This window comes from Taurulus bubalis (genome assembly GCF_910589615.1).
Source record: "Taurulus bubalis genome assembly, chromosome: 3".
NCBI lineage: Eukaryota > Metazoa > Chordata > Actinopteri > Perciformes > Cottidae > Taurulus > Taurulus bubalis.
In genome coordinates, this window is record NC_136591.1 from 23,061,669 (window position 1) to 23,076,503 (window position 14,835).

General features: G+C 38.4%; 1 protein-coding gene across 5 annotated transcripts; it reads right to left on the reverse strand.

The window, feature by feature from the left end:
• Positions 1 to 474: 474 nt before the first annotated feature.
• LOC306734255 (triadin-like) lies at positions 475 to 14,627 on the reverse strand. 5 transcript variants are annotated; one of them, XM_079215603.1, is made up of 7 exons: positions 14,462 to 14,627; positions 9,283 to 9,481; positions 7,576 to 7,617; positions 2,595 to 2,624; positions 2,447 to 2,494; positions 1,946 to 2,098; positions 475 to 717 (listed from the first exon to the last, which is right to left on the reverse strand). In XM_079215603.1, the coding sequence occupies exons 2-7, from the start codon at positions 9,467 to 9,469 to the stop codon at positions 695 to 697; spliced, it is 483 nt and encodes a 160-aa protein (XP_079071729.1). In that variant the 5' UTR covers positions 9,470 to 9,481; positions 14,462 to 14,627; the 3' UTR covers positions 475 to 694. The 5 variants fall into 5 exon arrangements, with proteins under 5 accessions (XP_079071729.1, XP_079071731.1, XP_079071728.1 ...); XM_079215605.1 differs by having other exon boundaries at positions 1,976 to 2,098; positions 14,251 to 14,627; XM_079215602.1 differs by having other exon boundaries at positions 14,251 to 14,627.
• Between the last annotated feature and the right edge of the window lie 208 nt (positions 14,628 to 14,835).

Sequence of the window (14,835 nt, forward strand, 5' to 3'; positions counted from 1 at the left end):
TATTGTATATCTTGTCAGAATATTACTGTTAAGTTCAAAGTTTAATGCAGTTTATGGAGCCCCCAAACTAACAAAATGTAGTCAACAATTTTAAATGAATACAAATATATTTTGCTACTTAAAAATGATTTCTCAGTAGGAAAATGGAAATGAGGCAAGGACAATGTGAAATGGAGCATGGGAAGAATGGATATATAATTAAATGTGTGAAGAAAACAAAGGATTGTAAACAATAAAATCCTCCCCTAAAAAATAATGAGAAGACTGAAATAAATCAGATGAACTTTTTTCTTATCAAGATTGTCTAACAACAGTGTTTACTTGTGTGTTTAATTACAGTTTTGATATTTTTCATTTAATGATCTTTCACAACATTTTACAAGATGCAGCTTTTAAAAGGTTAAGAAGAACTCAGAGAAACATTGAAATGAGTCCATTATCACACTGTTCAGGAAGAAATGTGCAGAATACAGATATGATTAAGCCCATAATGGTGTTTTTATTATACTATTTGATGGTGTCATAATTTAATAAAAACGTTTTAATCATCAAATAACAACAGACAAACAGAAATAAACAACAAACTGTACATCCTCCTCCTCCCTCTGTTTCTTGACTTTCTCTCCTCCACTTCAGGCAGACCTCCTCTTCCTCTCTCCAGCTCTTCACACCTCCTCTTCGTCACTCCTCCTCTTCAGAGATCCTCAGAGTGGAAAGCTGAAGGCCAGAGGAGAAAATGAGGTATTCATCGGTCCCAGTAACTTCATAAATCCCAGTTATTGCAGGTATAAATATTCTTCCCCAAACTGTAGTTTCTTAGCTGATATTACCATACAAATGAATATTAAGATACTTGCATAACATCATTATTTTTATTCATCTGTTATGCTGCGGTTGTTTTGGCCTTGAACCTCTTCCTTTAAAAATCAACTGCTTCTTATGTTCATAACACAATAACTCTGACTAAAATGTAAGTCTGCTCCTCATTTTGAATGAGAGCATCTTCAAGTGTAATTTAAGTTGTCCCACTGACTCTGTTCTCAAGACATATTTTTGGTTCCCTTAAAAATAACAGAATTTTAATTTTCATCTTTGCAAATCCAATTTAAAATCATAAGAAATAAAAGAAAAAAGCGTACTGTGTTTTAACAAGCATGTGATTAAGTAATTAACAATGGGACGCAATATGAAAGTACATAAGCCTAAATTGCTTATAATTACATAAAGTATGGGTGTTGATATTAATGATTCTGGCCCTGTATTACTTGGTATCAAAGGGAAACCAAATGGTGCGGTATCGTCTCCCCTTTTCACACAAAGCAACACTTCCACTTTCACTTCCTTTATTCCACTTTCAGATCATAGTTTCAAGGCTGTGCTGTTTGCTTGTTGCCTGTTTACCACTTGGACTCACTGCCTTAAAGCTATTTACAATAAATCACTGGATTCATCTGCCGCGTCCCACTGTCTGCATTTGGCACCATTCCCAGTTCCAACTGTGACAGAAGTATTTGTAAATATAAAGCCCACTAGATCAAGTTTTCACTGCAGTTAATTAGCGGCATTTTAAACGGGCTGTTGGTTCTGATAATTGAATAAAGAAGACGATGGGAAGTTTATTTTATGCCTGATTTATTTCCACAATTTAGCAGGTTAAAAGGGCGTCATATTCATTATAACTCTGTTAGTCAGTGAGTGATTACGTTCTGACAGCTCCACCATTGCTATTATCTGCACAGCATGGATTATCACACTGAGCATATAGTTTACTTTTCAATACATTTCCATACTGATTAATAGTCTTTCTAGAAACAGAGTATTAAAATGTGTCGTTTATGAGTCGGTGCATGTAAATGCCAGGTCCTGAGTAATGAGATGTCAGTCATGATGTTAGTGATCTTCATCAGTGATAAGTGTTACTCAACATGAGGTGATGTTTTCTTACATGTGAGGGGTTCAGTTAGCTGGTGAATACCTTCCTCCTCCGCATCATCAGGAGCTACCAAACTGGCTGCAAAAGTCCATATCATCTCCAACCAATCAGTGCTCTCCTGAGACATGACATCAGTGGGGCTTGATTGTATTGGACGAAAACCACCTAAATAGAATAAAGAGAATACAATTATAAAAAGATGTAAATCAGAGGACAGTAGGGTATTATGAAATATTTAAGATATTGTAATGCTTACCTACAAACTACAGTACAGTCTCAAAAACTACCATATATTCACACGCAACACGATTTAACTGAATAAATGTACTTAATACAAAGATAGTGCAGTATTTAATAGTGCAGTTTTTAATAGCATGCAGTTCACAATATGGAAACTGAAAGTATGTAAGTTTGGTCACAGCAGGTCTCCGTGAGATAAATATTGATTTATAATATATATTTAACTTGAGTGCTAAAGAGTGAATGTGATATGTACGGTGGCTTCCTGCTTGCCTCTTGCCCTCAAACCTCTCTTGGCGATGGCAGAGGGAGGAGGGATACCTGAGGGGGACAGACACAGCGTTAACAGAGGCCGAGGTCAAAGATAGAACAATGGCTCTTCACATTTCTCAGTCTGTGCATCCTCGATTCCTTTCCTCACCTCCTATCCTCGCGTTGTAGTCCCTCCCTCCTGAGATGCAATTGGAGGAGGCAAGGAAGACACACAAGGAGAGAGAAGTCGAGGCATTAACAAAATGGGACGACTGTGCATGTTAAAGCAATGCCAATTATGATGTGTTGCACAGGAGCATCTTCTGTCGATTGTGTTGCTGTGGGCTATGAGCATTATAGTGTTACGACAACATATATATATATATATATATATATATATATATATATATGTATATATATACGTATATATATATACATATATATATATATATGTATATATATACATATATATATATACATATATATATGTATATATATAAATACTTTTTATTCAATTTACAATGTTTGTATATTCCCGATGTGTGTGACGCCCCTTTTAGACGTCACACGTGCTTCACCGACTAGCTTCCTCTCTCCTCTTGATGCATTTTAGTAATTTTGACATCCTTCAAGAGATCAATTTCCAGGTCAAAGTTTAGAAGGACAGAGGAAACGAGGAGGCACCGAATGAGAAGAGCGGAATGGAAAAGAAGCAGAGAGAGGCAAAGACACATAACAAATGAGAGAATCCATAAAATCCTTCAACAGCCGTCATCAAATCGCATATTTCATGTCATGTCATTCACAGCCACATACAGCTCTAGATATATTGTTTTGCTGCCTACATGGCAAACTTGATACAAATTAAAAAATAAACAAAAACATCACACACATGCTGGCTGAGAACACAGCAAGAAACGGCAACAACTCAACCAAGTTTTAAGCAGCATTTCAACATTCCAGAGACACTTTGATCAGTATTCCCACTGTTGACTGTCTGCCCAAATATAGTACACTATACCATATAAAGTATAGTGTCATCACTAACTCTGGGTTTCCCCTCCAGTAGTCAGAAACTGCAGCAAAAAAATTCCTAATAAGGCAACCTTTGTAACGAATGCCATCATTTATGGTTAATAGATCCTTTAGTAATGCATTATAGATCAGTAATGATGCTAAGTTTGTGTTTATCCTCATACAGCAGCTGTCTGTTTAGCTCTCTAATACATCAGAGAGACCAAGCAGCTTTTCATCAGCTCTTCTGGGAAACATTGGCAGAAAATCCATTTATTAACAATAAAAAAGTGGAGATTTAATGCATAATCATAAAGATATTAAGACATTAACATTACTAATGACTGACTAACTGTCGTTGGCTCATTAGACAGTGAGAAGCCTGTGGTGCTTATTGACGACTTATTAACACCATTAACATCTGGAGAGTTGATGGCCTCCCAGAAAGATATGCTCAACACCATGATTGATGATTTTATTAACAACATGATAACCAATGTCTCACCAGGAGTGGAGATTTTTTTAGCAAACCCTAAAGTTCCTTCTATTTAAGACTAATGACTGATCTAAATAATTAACACATGGTTTAATAGTAATCTAGAAATATTATTAATAGTATGAACAATATTAGCTACAACTTATAAAACATTTATAAATGGCGACGTATAGTGACTGAATCATCATTAATTGATTCCTTATTAGATGTTTTTTGTCTTCCACGGGTTATTTAGCTCACTTATCAGTGAACGCAGACCGGTGACGTCAGGGTTCAACGGTCAACAAAGATGTTAATATAGTTGGTGCCTAATGGTGCAAAGGAGGCCTTTTGAAGCAGAGATAGTCAATGACACCAAAAGGTATAACAGTTACTTTCAGTTATTTTTTTCATTAATAGCAAATGTGTTTCCGTAATCCATTTAGCACAAGCGTTTAAAAAGTTGTATTCAAATGTTTCTGTTTCCATACAGCTTTTTAAATGTGATACTTAAAAAATATGTGAATGGAAACGCAACTAATACAACTTCATTCTATACTCCCTAAATTCCCATATAACATTTTGGGAATGTGAAAAAAAAGACAGGACTCTCACCCAGGAGACCACTGTTCCTGTCTCATGTGAACCAAATACTTTCAAGTAGTTTTATTTCAGAATCATAGTCATTTTGAGCCAAACCATGATGTCTTAAAAAAAACAACCTAACCAAGTACTTTTTTTGTGAAGACCAACCGAAGCAGTTTTCGTGTTTTTTATTTTGTTTCACTTTACAACATCAACCACGTCTTTAAAACTGTGATAAAATAAGTTTCCCATGAAACGTAATTGAGAGTGCATTTTGATTGTACATAATTTTGCTTTATTCCGCAGCTGCTCTCATTAGTTGATCTTTTTGATATTCCGTGTTTGCTGCCAAGTGTGGAGGAGTTGTGTAATGTATCTCCATAAACAGCTGATTAATGCATTGACATTTCTTTGATTGGTACTCCAGACCGAGACACCAGGAATAGAAGGCTAACATTTTCCCCAGCTAACTCTCCCGTCCTTTTATTGCCTTTACTTATTAATTCAGTCTCTCCTCCGTACACCGTTCCTCTCTTTCTTTGGTTCTCTCTCTAACTCACTCCATGTCCATGTTATTTATTCTCTCTTCTTTCTTTTAATTTTTTTTATTTTCTGTCTTCAGTCTTTCCTTCATGTTCTCATCCTGTGACTCTTTTCTTCTGCCTACTTCTCTCTACCTTTTAGTTTTGTGTAGTTTAGCCACCACATCAAAAATGATAAAGCGATACAAAGATTAGAAATACAAATTGTTTAAATAAATAAAGAAACCCTGAGGACTCTGAAAAACCTCTCCGAGGGGAAGAGAATAAAGTAGCGGGAAGAGATGCATCTGAGCTGGATAACAAAAGCAAAAAGGATTCAGAGCTCTGGTTGTTTGTGTTTTATTATATTTCCCTCTTTGCTTCATTGCATCCTCCTTTCTTTCTTTCCCTCCCAGCCGGTGTCACAATGACATGGGAGAACAATAAGGTTTTGCAGTGTAACACCCTCGTCAGCGATGCCTGATCTGAACTAATACACACTGGATGGTTGTAACATTTGCAACCGTCTCAATCTCAGTAAGTTTCCTTTTTTACATACATTAGGAAGTTGCCTCATGCCTCTCTGCCAGATAAAGAAATAAAAAGGGTTTAAATAGTTGACTGATTAAACTGTGCTGTAGCTTTGTCTCTCTCTCTCTCTCTCCCTCTCTCTCTCTCTTTTTCTCTCTCTCTCTCTCTCTGTGCTGTTCATTTTTCTATATATTAAATTTAAAATCTAAGTGTGTGCTCCTCTCTCCCTATTTCTATATCTGTATAAATTTCTGTTGCTATTATGTCTATTCTTTCTCTTTCACACACACACACACACACACACACACACACACACACACACACACACACACACACACACACACACACACACACACACACACACACAACTCTATATCTGCTCTTTCACGACAGGGAGTATTGCATTTCTTCTTTATTGTTCGAGAATGTCTCATTGCTGTTTCATTCACACACGCTGGCCTTTATTGAAATGTCACGATGGGAGAAAAGCTTTGTGATTAAAAATGCAGCCCAGCATTTTGTCGTTGTCAACTTGCAAATATTTACCACAGAAAACGGAAGTTGACTTCTACGTACAGGGCACGATCAGTTTTTTCTCACGAAACCTGGGAGTCATTTTTGTATCATTCAGAGAGAATGAAATATATGAAATCTCATTCTCTGTTTAAATTGTCATGGTAACCACATGAAGTTGAACATATCTTTCAATGTCAGCTGTCACATGTAAATCAATCTGCAAAATTGCACAAATCATTCAATTTAAAATCCCGACAGGCTGACAGATTTAATGCCATCATTAGACACAATAGTCGTAACCCAACACCTAGATGTCTATTTTAAGCATGTGTATCACACAGCTTCTTAGTCATGGCTGGCTACATGCAATTCCACACAGGCACACAATTTGAATTGTCATGCACCTAAAGTGCAGGGACGGAGAATACCAACCGTCTCACGGCGGTTTGTGAAATATTCGGGAAATTGAAATGTAGAAATACACAAACATTCCCTTTTTTGTTGTTGTCCGTAAGCACGAAAACAATGGCAATATAAAGTAAATTAGGATCTTTTTTTTCCGTGGTGGACAACCAAATTAGATGCATCCATGTAACGGTCACAGCTAGTGACGTAGTATTGAATAATAGTGAGGAAGATCATCTATGGTGGGCGGGTCAAACAAATAGGACATTCAATCACAATAACTGTGTTCGAGAACGAGTGTCCCAAAGTGAAGTGAAGCGTTTGTGATGGTTTGTTTGTTGCCTTAACCATAGAAGAAGTAGTTATTTTAATAATAGTTTTTTCCTTAAACCTAAATAAGTGTTGCGTAATGTTGTCCCCACAGAGTGGGGAAAAAAACGTAATGCAGGAACTCAATATTCCAACTTAAATATACATTAGTTTTAAAACCGGGCTGACACACAAAATGAAAACGTATATCCATGGCCACACATCGCTTGATTAAAATTGTGTGGCTATTTCACAAACTGTCGTCAGATTGTCTTGAGAATACACACACTGGTGACAAAGTCAAGACAAAACTAAATATATTAGTTAATTGTAACAAATGCAGATGCTTCCACACAGATGTCAATTTAGTGCACACACGGGTGAAAACAACCCTGAACACTTGAGCTAACAGTCATATTCCCAATGTTAAGAATGATCTTCCATGTTCAAAATAGTGAATTACTATTCATGCTACGCCAATTTTTTTATAAATTTCAACATTGTAGATTTTTGACTTGTGAATGGACAACTGAGCTAACAAGCTAGTTATTTAGCATTTAGACTTATTGTCTTGTTAGCAACTGAGCTAACAAGCTTGTAAACTTACATTTAGTGATGAATAAAGGGACAAAAGGGCAGCAAGTTGACAGCTGGTGGAAAACACTGTAACTTTAAAACCAATAGAGATATTTAAAATACTGGAATCATGTATATGTTGATAGTCTCACAACACTCTAGTATATGCAAGCAGGTGCAGTCAAACTCTTAGTGGTTTTGTTGTTGTTGTTGTTTACCAGAAGATAAACACACGGGGTCGTCACAGTATGATGTGTACTCTTTGGATGGGATGGCAGGTGATTCACAGCATGAGGATGAAGAAGAGGTGAAGAGGTGGGTGTGGGGGGAGGAGAGTGAGCAGAGGAGTTAAAGATGAGCGTGCTAGATGTGAGGCGTGGCTAATCCTCGCGCTGGATATCCAAAAACATGGTGATGCGTGGTGGGAGTGATAAGGTGCAGCAGTAAGTAGAATTGATAGAAAGGTCATTATCACAGTGAATTCACACTGGAATTCACTTATTTGTGTGTTTGACCAAAATCAAAGGGATCGATTTCTTGTTGTGCGGCAGTCTGACCTTTGTGGGTCAGGTCATGCTTTATCATTATGCATTTGTGACTAAAGTAATCCTTTACTTTACAAGTTAGGAATTACTTCATTAAATGTAATTCAAATAATCTCCATAAGTCTTCAAAAGAAAAAACGAAAATAAACATTAACTTATTATTAATAACTTAAATCTACATACAGTGTTGAGTACTTTCCTGTAGACCAAATTTACTTTTGTATACATTGATTTGTGTACAAATTAAACAATGAGATATAACATGTAATTTAGAGCGATTTAGGCAGATTTCACAATATTCACACAAAGCTACATGTTTCCCCCATTTCCAGTCATCATGCTAAACTAAGCTAACTGACTGCTGGCAGACTGTATACCTCTGTGTTTAGCAGACAAATATGGGAATGACTTGTTGTGTTCAGTTTGACCGACAATGTCAAATGATAACAAGACATTTTTTTATACAGTGTTTGGATTCCTGGGCTCGTTAACGACATAGATTTGGTGTTTACCGAATCAAAATAACATGCTGAAGAGTGCGGCGCAGTCGTTCTCTGTTGATTTCTCCTGTTGTGCTACAATCAGACGTTTCTCATTATCCCAAGATGTAAATTAATGGGTGTGCGGCGCCTTGTAAGCCCGATCAAGGATGCCAGCAAATAAGCGGTCTTTGGCAAATTGGAAATTAATTTTCTCTCATGACAATGAAGTAAATAAAGGTTTGGTCACAGAAAATGAAATTTGATCGCTCGAAGCTGGATATAATAAGATTAGGAATATTTGAGGAAAGAATGCTGCAACAGGCAACGTATAGAAGCAACAGGAAGTTCCCCTTTCAATCCATTCTACCAGTGCATGACGTTTAAGTGAAAATGAGGAGGTGTGGATGGACCTCAGTATGTACACAGCTGTATTACTACACTGGTACATAAACAGTCTATTGGTGGGCTAATTGATGTTAGGGTCTCAAGTGAGTTTGAGAAAATGCACTACTCCAAGATGGCGCACATTTTCAACACATGTGCCAAGTAAAGGGAACCACTCAACACCGCGTGTTGCTTTCAACACAAACAGTTAAAGCAGCACAGAAGTGCAGCGTCCTCTGACTCAACACATGGTCGTTAAAAATCGTGACCTTCTTTAGAGCACGACCACTTTTGAAGTCTGCTTCAAAAATGTCTGAACGGTTTGTTGAAAAAATGCCGATGAGATGTGGATATGTAAATTATACGTGAAAAATGGGTATGAATGAGTTGAAGGAAAGTGTCATTATGCGCACATTATAATCACATTATGATGGAATTATAATCATTGGTGAAAGGTACAATGGATGTTTTTTACTTATTATGCGAACAATCTATTGAAAGATGCAAATGTTACCTGTCAGCGTGTTATAGTTGAGTAGATCAAAGAGAACGATGGCGACTCCCGACCACGTGATGACCAGAGCCACAACCAGCAGCCAGGCCATAGGTGAACTAAAGGTCAAAATTACATCATCCAAAAGTGTCTTCTGCTTGGTACGCGCTGGAGGCTCCGCCCCCCCGCTGTTGTTTTGACTGCTCATTGTTGAAGAGGGCTGAGGACAGAAAGATGGGCGCGGGCAGAGAAAGAGACGGGTTTGAGACAGTGGGACAAAAAGAAGGGAACACAGTGAAGAGAGCAAGGAAGTGAGGTGTGATCATGGATGCCATGCATCGCTTTTCTTGGCGAGATGCCCTGCGTGGCTAGTTGAGGCGAAGAGGATATATTGAGGTTAGGCCTGGACCTTGAGATGTAAGCAAAAGTGAGGAAAAGAAAAGTGCAGGGACCTCAGTTTTTTAAGGACTAAAATACTTTCAAATAATGAAACAAAATTAAACCATGACCACTATATCTTTAAGTTGAAAATAGTTGTTTGCTGCTATAATACTCGTTTTTGCTTTTTTTCCCCTCCTTTTTTTTGCTGAGACAGTCGTTTTTGATTGTTCTCTAAAATTGCTGATCTCGCCATTAAAAATGTCAGTTCAAACATTGGTAGGAATTAGAGGGCAATGCAATTAGCATCTGATTTAGAAGATTAGGATTCAACATAGATGTGCAAGCAGCAAGCTGTCTAGCTTTGGTGGTAAATTCATGTTCAATGAGGACACATTGAAAGCATTAAACACCTGTTGCTAAATTTCAAAATAAACTTCAGAAACCTTGGAAGTAATGTTGCCTTGAGGCCTTTGGTATCAAAACACAGGGTTGTAGCCCTTAATGATGTTCATACTATATGCACACATTTACCACTAAATCAAATTACTGTAACTTTAATCTGTGCTTGATATGAGTAATAACCACAGTATGTATAATGGGCAAGTCTCCTACATTCACGTCAACATTTCGTTTGATTAATGCACACAGCAGCTGTTTATTCACACGGACGTTTTTCTTTGTGTGAGGACGAGAGTTATGAGGAGAAAGAGACACCGAGACTACCGGAGGTGTCGAGGAGATTAAATTCCATCACACTTTGGAAAAATCTGATCTACCAGATAAATTACTTCTCCAAAGAAAGTTTTCATCATCGTGTGGCAGCGGGGCCGCGCGCCGTGACATGATTACGTGCCCGCGTTAGGTTGTTTGTGTTCATTATGCGGCGTGATGCGATGAGCGCCTGAGATGATTTATTTTTCCTTCTGTTTCCCTACCTGCCTCTCACACAGCTTATCTACAAATATAAAGCGATAGCTACACTGTTGTGGAGATTTGAATTAAAATAGGGGAAGAAATATGCCCTTCTCAAGGTTATTAATGTGGCCCAGAAGGGTGCAGAGCCCTGCATGCCACGCTGGTCCAGCTGAGGAATTAAACACCGTTCATTATGACGATTCCTTTGAAAGAATTAGCCGGTCTGGACTCTAATGGTTCTCATCTTCACTGTTACTTAATAGAAGCTCAGTGTAGATTTGTGACAATGTCTCCCTCGCTCCTCATTATATAATATATGAACCTCAAGGCACAATTGAGGCTTGTTCTCAACATGCAGCCTTCCATTTGAGTAAATTGCCCATATAATAGCCTGAAATGTAGCTCGTGCTCTCAAACCCAGCCAGCGTGCTTGACTGCATAAGACTAATAAACAGAGAATGAAGCAACACGTACACAGAGCTCTTTGGCACGGCCAGAGTAACCTGTTAGGGGGCCCAAGGGCAATACATCGATGTAGGCCCCGAAACCCTCCATGAACCAACCCAGCGTTCTATGCTCTGACCTCAAGGTTCTATGCTCTGACCTCAAGGTTCTATGCTCTGACCTCAGGGTTCTCTGATCTCAGGGTCTTATGCTCTGACCTCAAGGTGCTATGGTCTGATCTCAGGGTTCTGTGCTCTGACTTCAGGGTTCTATTCTCTGATCTCAGGGTTCTATGCTCTGACCTCAATGTTCTCTGCTCTCAGGGTTCTATGCTCTGACCTCAGGGTTCTCTCAATTTAGGGTTATCTGATCTTATGGTTTTATGCTCTGACCTCAGGGTTCTCTGATCACAGGGTTCTATTCTCTGACCTCAAGGTTCTATTCTCTGACCTCAGGGTTCTATGCTCTGATCTCAGGGTTCTATGCTATGACCTGAGGATTCTATGCTTGGACCTCAAGGTTCTATGCTCTGATCTCATGGTTCCATGCACTGACCTCAATGTGTTATGCTCTGACCTCTGAATCAATCAATCAATCAATCAATCAATCTATCTATCTATCTATCTATCTATCTATCTATCTATCTATCTATCTATCTATCTATCTATCTATCTATCTATCTATCTATCTATCTATCTATCTATCTATCTACCTACCTACCTACCTACCTACCTACCTACCTACCTACCTACCTACCTACCTACCTACCGACCGACCGTACAATGTGATCCAGGATGGTTGGGTGATGTGTTTTGATTCAGTAGATGGTCTCTGCTCGGCTGACCTTTATGATGCTGCATTCAGATAACAAACTACAAAATCAATTTAACATAATTCTGCCCACACACACCCAATTGCACATTTGAGTGTACGTCCATGTGTGTGTGTGATTCAAGAAAGCTAACCATTGATCTGATGAACAACAGCCGGCGTGCATGTCATTTCAGTAGAGGCCCGTGCCTCTACTGAAATATAAAATAAAATACTGAAGTGCCGGCCCGTGAGTGATATAAAATCTGATCTCGTAAGGCCCCGCAATGACCGTTCAGGCCCACACATTGATCCTCCGAGAAGAGAGAAGGCTGCACTGTGCGATATCATCCACCTCGCCACGATTCTTCAAAGCATCTAATTACAGAACAGTTCTCCAACATAGCCCATGTTTTATAGTTTCTGTAACTAGTGTGAGTCACATTTCTCCTTGCAGTATGTGCATGTGCGTGTCCTGATGACCAAGCCCACCTGTTGTCACCAAAGAGAGTTGAGCTGCTCTTCACACACAAGGACACCAACTGCTGCTGCGGCCTCCTCTACACCACAGGAATGCACCGAATTAGAACCATGTGGGTGGAGGCGACTAACCGGTGATTGAGGGCAAATGAAAGGCGACAAAATGCAGCGTGGAGAGTGTGAGTAAGTGAATGCGTCGCCTCGATATGGGTAACTTAATGACAAAAATATGCATGGTACTGCTTATGAAGTAATCGTGTCGGTATCAGTGGTAGAAAGTAACTGAGTACATCTTAGCGCTGTACTTACAGTAAGTTTTGTGAGTAAATGCTACTTTATACTTTTACAGCATTATGTTTTGGTGCTGCATTTTGCACTTTTTACTCATCTATATCCATCTGACAGCTAGTTACCCACTGTGGTTACTTGTCAGATTTATATTTCACATTAAATACGAATGATATGCTTATAGAATACAACACATTGTCAGGTTTCAGATATCTACAAGTTATAGAGTTTCCCCAAAAAATTGCTTCAAGGCCGAAAGAGGAAAAAGGATGTGATATTTAAGAAAAAATCATATTAGAGAATCTCTAAAGTGATAATATAAATGTGTGTCGCAGAGCTTTGCTTTTACTTCTTTCCTTTACCATTAACCATTCGTGACCATTTAGATGTATCTCGTGACCCTGTTGAGGGGCCTGACCTCTAGGTTGGGAACCACTGGACTAAACTACAAACTGTATTGAAATGCAACAGTCACAGCTGAATGAGGGATTTTAATTTTGATATTTTAAGTACATTTACATAATGCAGTATTTTGCAGTATTAAATTGACACTTTTAAGGATAAAAATACGTATTTATTTCTCGAGACTACAGTATTAGCCTCCATCAACTAGAAGCATACTACGTTACAGAATGAGAATAAGACGAGATAAGAATTCATCTCTAAAAAAAAGAAAAAGTTTTAGTTTATAGTTTTTAATGCAGCTTACGTGCACACATAATGAAAGCAGTGATTTATGTTCCTCTCCAAGTTATATTTGTGCAATTACGTTACAGCACTGTCAGAGGAGCAAAAAAAAGAGAGAAATAAAAAGTAAATTGATCATTAAAAGATCACATCAAAGAGACTATTTTCAAATGCAGTTGTAACCAACCTAGGAGTCGGGACCCCCAAGAGATCACCAGGCACATCTGAGGGAACCCAAGAAGACATAAGGGGGAAAAGACATCTCTTTTCTCATTAAATATAAATCTAAACTCCCAGCCTTAAAAATCATATCCACACTGATGCCCTAATCTGTGTTAAGGAGGAAGTACAGGAGTACTGTATACATTGCTCCAAACCTCTGTTCTAACAGGTATGAGGAGAATGAATTCCAGTCAAAAGTCTGTGAGCAAAATGTTGTTTTTTTAATACATTTTGTACTGAGAGTGTGCGAGAGTTAACAACCCTTTAACTGGTAATTTAATCACCTTTTGTTGATCTCTTGTGTACTTTTTTAAAATTTTAGTAGTAACAAATGCACTATTATATCTGCAAGTAGCAACAGAGCACCAGGCTACAGTGATACTTTTAAGTAAAGGTAAAACAAGTGTATTTCTCTTTATAAAGTAATAAAAAACACAATATGGAAATACATGTATGTGATTTAGGTTAATGTGTACAGCACAAATAACCACAGGAGCAGATATCTTATATTGTAGCTCACAGATTATACCAATGTCCGTTTGGGTTTATTTCACCGTTCAAATTCAACGTTCAAATTCAACATCATTGCAGTTCTCCACCTTTTAAAGTTCGAGAGTATGCTCTTAGTAGCGACAAACTTGTATTAGATATATTAAATGGCAATAAGAAAAATGATCGCGTACAGACCTCCAGCATTCAGCACCGTCCGTATCAGATCATTATTATAAAGTTCAGCCGGAGCGACATGGATTTTTACAGTACCTTGGGCTTTGGGTTTTGCCGGATGTTCAGTGATAACCTTCAGTCCTTCAAAGGCTCTGGGAAATGCACCGTCACCATGGAAACGCACATGCAACTCCTTTGTTAAATCCTCTTTGGCCCCAGCTGATTGTGAGAAAAAGACGACGGAGGCGACGTGCAAAGAGCAAGTAAGCTGGATCCCAACAGGCTCTAAAAATACACTAAAACCTACCCCACAGGAGAAAATGGAAGGGAATCTAGTAAACAGCTCTTTGGATTTCTTTTTCTTTTTTATTGTTCTTGTTAATATCAAAGTTCTTCTTGAAGATTTGTCCAGGAGATTCTTGAGTGAAAGTTTTTGATGATTAAGGGTCTAGCTGGTTAGCTGCTGGAGAGAGTGAGACAGGAAGAGAGACACGGATAGAGACGGGCAGGGAGAAGAGGGTTGACCTACTAAGAGTCACCCTGCCCCCTCTGAGAGTCCGAAATAGAGAGATAGCGAAAGTGTAGGGAGGCAGGGAGGAAGGAAGAGAGGGCAGAGAACGGGGAGTATAGGAGCAAAAGATCAATGGATGGAGAGGAGAAAAGAATGAAGTGAAGAGATAA